This window comes from Meleagris gallopavo, chromosome 4 (assembly GCF_000146605.3).
Source record: "Meleagris gallopavo isolate NT-WF06-2002-E0010 breed Aviagen turkey brand Nicholas breeding stock chromosome 4, Turkey_5.1, whole genome shotgun sequence".
Taxonomy (NCBI): Eukaryota; Metazoa; Chordata; class Aves; order Galliformes; family Phasianidae; genus Meleagris; species Meleagris gallopavo.
Window position 1 is genome coordinate 36,169,210 of NC_015014.2, and position 6,000 is coordinate 36,175,209.

The following is a 6,000-nucleotide window of genomic DNA, read 5'->3' on the forward strand; positions in this document are numbered from 1 at the left end:
CCAAACAAAGTGTGAAGTTAAGAGAATGTGCTTACCTGCTGGCTAGGGATCACAACAGTGTCGTCAATCATGGCACTGTCCCTCAGATAGGAGGCATGGCTCAGTGTGTGAGACCTGTCTGAACTGAAGGATCGCAGGCTGGTAGGTGGTAGGTTGGTAGGATGCCATAGCAATAGATCAGCAGTGCAGATGATGTTGCAAAGGTGTGATGATAGATCAAGTGGGAGAATGGAAAAAAGCGTGCAATTAGCAATATGATGCAGCTTCCAGGGGGAGTATATAGTAGTCATGAGGGGAAAAAATAGAGCTTTACAAATCTGTTAAGCTATTTTCCTGACCAAAGGCCACAAAGCATTTTGACTGATTTTTATTCATTTTGAATGCAAAACCTAGAAATTAATCTAGGTGATTTACTTTTACAGTTTACTTTATATTCACAAATGCTATATACTTGGCTTTGTGGCATGATTATTTCCTTAATTATAAGAAACACAAATTCCTTTTAAGTAAGGGCTCTTTGAAAGAGTTCTCTCTCCTGCTACACACTGCAAGAAAAACAGAATGCTAAATCCAAAGAAAATCTGAAATGACACTTTCTAGAGCTCAGTTATGATCTACTCTAACCCCATTAAAATTTTAAATGAGTAAAGCTTGATATTGTCCCCTGGAAGGTACACACAGCAAGGTGAATTGTGGCCAGCCACAAGCTTCTGCGTAAGACAAAATTCTTCCTCTGTATGCCAACAGCATCTTTAGAGAGGCAATCTGAATGTCAGCGCTGTTTTCTCATTAAGTACAGCTCCACAGAAAACTGGTTGCTGTAGCAATGAGGGATGTAAGGCAGTAAATAAGCTGCTTCCAAGCACTGGCTCAGAATTTAACTGCAGTATTCACTAGCAAAAAGCCAAGAAGACAAATAACACGCCACAGAAGGAAATATTGAGGTAAATGGGGTTTCTGCTATCAAATAGCACTAGCTTGGTGCTCTATATGCATTCACTGGCAGGAGCATCTAAAAGTGACTTTTAAGAGTGGGTCCACCACCTTTAGATGATGTACGTGCACTTTGTGATATTGTTCTGTACTCTGGTGAATACAGTACATGTAACCAAAGGAAGTAGCCTTTTTTTCATGGCTTATACATCCATGAGTACTACTCATAATGCCTAATGCACCGGATCAGAACAGCAGGCATTTATTCAAAAATGTTGTAGGTTTTTTTAGGGATAATTAATTTTCATCTGTTAGCAATAACAATGTCTCAATTACATTGTGGATACGGCATTCAAGTACTTAAGTGCAGATCATGTCGGAAATCAGGTTTTACCATCTGGTTCAGACCAATCAGCCTTTCGGGAATAATAGCTAACTTCACTCCCCCCCACACACCTTCTTTAATCTCTTTTTAAAATAAAATGATAATCTTATTTTTATTACAAATAACACTGTAGAATGATCAACGCTATTATGACTGGCAGACACCAATGGCCAATTAGCATAATAGATGAACTATACAATACTGAAAACACAGATAAAGCATTACACAAAGATCAACCTTAGAAAAGTCCTGAGAAAAACAAAATGCCCGTCACCAAGTAATCTCTTTTACATGTTATGCAATGTCTTTCCCCCAGACAAGTCCAAAAAAGTAAGACAGGTAAGGCTGATATTTGGAATATTTCTGGGATTGTGCATTTCAGGAATATAATTCTGATTTCATCAAATCAAAAATTATTTTGATTTCAAGTAATTCACCGTGTCTGCACAAAATCATTCCAGAAAAAAACAATGTGAAAGGGACTCTTGACAGAAGGATATTTTGGTTAAACATTTTAGTGTGAACTAGGTAAGCAGAACATATGCTGCTTACTCATAATAACAGTACTTCAATGAACATTTGTTCTTTGGGTGGAAAATAAGCTCCAGTAACAGACCCCATTTGCCAACACTTGACTTTTTCCACTTCAATGCTTAACACTTTCAGAATTGTTTTGCTGTGACATGCAATGTTGGAAAGAAGTTCAACAGCCAAACTGTAGGTTCTGCCACTCACTTAATATAATGTGTAATATTAATGAAGGGAAATATGTACTAGAATTGACTGATCATCTGTATAGTGATTTTGTCCATGTTCTCCTACAAGTGCCTGACATTACTACTACTACCACTACAAGCAGCCTCATACATTTCCAGTATGTAGTGCACCTATGTTACCTCTAATAAACACCCAATGCTTCTGAGGGTAGGACTTCATCAAAAGACAAGGTACGCACAAACATGACTGAGGTCTGCAATAAATTAATTTTAATTTTCTACCATTAATTTCAAAAGTAGCGTTCAGACAACACTGCCCCTCTGCTGTGCGTTGCACCAGCTAAAGGGAAAACAAAGAGCAGTTTGTTTGAAGTCTGTAATTCTGAGATCTACAAACAAAGACACTGTCTGAAACGTCACTCCAGTTAAGGAAGTGCAGTGTCATCAGACAGAAACAATTGTTTACTTCTGTAATAGCTCTTCAGGAATCTTGTAAGTGGATTCCTAATCAACACTAATGTCTAAGTGCAGATTTAAATTTGGCTGGTACATCTCCGTCCCAGTTTGAGAAGTCAGTAACAGTCATCAGCCACAGCAAGTGAACTGTGAAACCCAACAACCCTACAAAGCTCTTACCGTATGCCTTGCCTGTGTTTAGGTATGTGCAGGCATGTATCATTCACCTCTCCTAAGCCGTGAATGAACCCCAGATGGTATCCAGAAAAGGAAAGCAGTATACTCTAGCCAACTTTCTAGTCTGGATAATTAGAAGATCACACTGCACTACTTGCCCATCTACTAATTCACCTAGACAGATCTAGTAACCTCTAGTCCAGCTGAGTGTATCTATCACTGTGGGAAGTGTACAGTGTTTCAGAAACCTGGGAAAATAACCTGGTGTAATTGAAAAACAGTATAAATCAGCCTTGAAAATACCTCACTATTATAGACTGAAAAGTTTCCTCATAGATATCATGGACAAAAGGTGGAAGGCATCTACACTGAAAAGGAGTATATACTGATGAACTCATATGGCCTGAAATGGTTCTTGCTCTCCATATCCAAAGAGGGAATCCAACTTACATAGCACATTCTATTTATTTTTTTATTCTACCATTGCTCTTCCACATAGAAAATGAAAACAGCTAACTTTCCCAGCAGCATGATGAGAGGAAAATTTCCAGCTGTTGCGATCTTGTGCAGCTTCCCTGATTCTTACTTGAGGGGAGTTTCTGTGGTACAGTAGCTATGTCATACCATGACCTTTCCACTGTCCTACTGACAGTACTGTTGTATCTGTATTCACCTCTGCATATCATACTCATTCGAGACCACAACCATCTGCAACAGCAACATCATTCATTTGGTTCTCAAGATTAACATTTCAGCACACAACAGGCCTTCAAAATGAGTGAAGAGAGACAAGTGCCATGAAAGGATAGAGAGACATGTTTTCATGCTATGTAATACCTACCTGGGCATGGTGCTATGTAAGCATATGAGAAAGAATGAAAGGGAGAGAGAAATAAAATAAACAGGGAAGATGGTTACAAAAGAAAATAATATGTTTTTAAATCAAATTGTTAATGCACAAGATTATATGAGTAGAAGCTGCTAGTACTATTTTGCTTTGCTGAATTTCTTTAAAAAACAAAGTCAGTGTAATGTAATGAAAATTATAAGAAAAATAACAAAAACAACAACAAAATAATTTAAGTAGTGTCTGAAAATTCTTACAACCAGTAACCTGATAGTAACAGAGAATGACATCATGATTCCATGACACCATGGAATCAGAAAGATGCACTTCTTTTCATACTTTCTCTCTTTGTCATTTTGCTTCATTTCAAAATAACCATGCATGATAAACAATGTGAAATCATTTTCATTCAATTCTAAATAGGACACAACAATTATATGCTTGTGAAAATCTACAGAAATTCACTGACAGTTTATTGAAAGTTAAAACTGTTCTAAATGGGAGCAGAAACTGGCTTAACACTTGGCTGCACAATCATTTCATACAGCCTCTTAAAAACAAAAACAACAACAAAAATGAAAACCCCACAAAAACATTTTTTACCATTGAAAAAGCATCATAAAAGGTTCTGATTTTTAAGCATTCTGATGCAGTTCATAAACATCATCTGAGACTTAAAAAGCAATAGTCACTTTGTTTTCAGTGGATTCACTGAAGCTGTCTAAAAACCAACAAAGGCTGCAAGTCTAAAAGAGGGGTGTACTCATGCTGTGAGGCAAACTGAACTGTTTCCTGACATCTTTTGTTCCAGCATCAATTCACAGCCTACTGAAGTAAACAGAATGGATCCTACTGATTTCACTGAGCTTCAGAAATGTTGCTAGCGTTAACAGTCAAGGCTGGAAAATGATGTTGGCTACAAATTATTTCTGTTGCCAAGACCTCTTTTTTTATTATTATTTTTTAGTGAACATTGTCAATTCCTCACAAAACGCTCAAAAGAAAGTCAGCTCACCTAACACTAACACACACTGTTCACCTTCCCACACAATCCCTGACTCATGTAAAGAGAAGACCAAGATGATTTATGAGTCCTTTCCAAGACAAGACTTCTTCCTTTGCCTGACCACAGAGACAATAAAGCAAGCCATACTTTTTCAAGAACCAAATAAGAATCAGAAACAAATTATTCACTAGATTCTGGATACAGTATCAGTGCCAGATGTATTAATTTCTTGACTGGTTAGGAAATATTCCTCCTGACCATGTTTTCCTCCTGCAAAGTGGTAACTGATACCTTGACATACTTAGTAAAGAAATGTTAAGTGCATCATCCCTTGTCTCCCCTGAGTTAAAGAAACTGAGGAATGGATTTCAAACACTCATATGAAGAGAAAGGATACGCATCCAGGCAAATACCTGTCAGATCGCCCTCCTTCCAAGCTGTACCTCAGGTAGTTCATACCATCTAAGAACTGACTGCTTGGTAAAGAGTCATCTCCTAGTTCTTTGAGGTCTTCTGGCCTCAGGTACTCTCCTCCATCTCCTGTCATTGTATCATCACCTTTAAATCAAACACAGAAGGGACAGAGATAAGCATTTAATTTTGTTTACACATTGGAATCTAACAGCTGGATGGCACAATTAAAACAAAGGCATTTTCCAGTCAAGAAACACTGCAAACCACAAGCAATTAATGTATTTAATGAAGCTGGCACATCAAGCAAGATTAAAAAAATTTCAAAATAAAGTTGAAAAAACAATCACACTTAGTCTGCATTTGTTGCACATACTGGCAAGGAGCAAAAATATTTGCTATTTTGTAAAGCACAGCCTCTACATTCCTTTTTTCCTTTTTTTTTTTTTTTTTTAATTGTATCACTGTTGGAAAGTTTATGATTAAATATAGCCACATATTTGATTGCATGCTATGTGTTTTCAGCTGAGAAGGTATTTTCCCTGGATTTATGCCTGACAGTTGCAAGTCCTAATCTGAACTCCCCATTTTGCAAATTCCATATCATAGAAAATATCTCATGCAAGTTTCATCACCTTTGTGCATTAACCACAAAAATATTTCTAAAACAAGGCAATAATCAGAATCTGGAAGTAAATTTATGTGTATGGATTTCATTGATCATTTATCCAAAAGTAATTCATAATGAATCTATGCCTAAAATGATAATTGGTTATTGGATATAGCAACCTTTTTGCACATATCTTGAATTTTCAGGCCCAAAATGATTTTCATCAGGAAATTTCACAGAATCACACAATCACAGAATTGTAGGGGTTGGAAGGGACCTCTAGAGATCATTGAGACCAACCTCCCTGCCAAAGCAGGTTCCCTACACCAGGTCGCACAGGTAGGCGTCCAGGCGAGACTTGAATATCTCCAGAGAAGGAGACTCCACAACTTCCCTGGGCAGCCTGTTCCAGTGCTCCGTCACCCTCACCGTGAAGAAGTTCTTACGCACATTCATGCA

The 6,000-nt window shown here is 37.6% G+C and overlaps 1 protein-coding gene across 1 annotated transcript in view; it reads right to left on the reverse strand.

Moving 5' to 3' along the window:
- ANK2 (ankyrin 2) overlaps positions 1 to 6,000 on the reverse strand; it is a 154,654-nt gene that overhangs the window by 56,177 nt on the left and 92,477 nt on the right. The window contains 2 exon segments of the mRNA XM_031553101.1: positions 36 to 123; positions 4,934 to 5,078. Coding sequence (XP_031408961.1) covers positions 36 to 123; positions 4,934 to 5,078 — 233 coding nt within the window.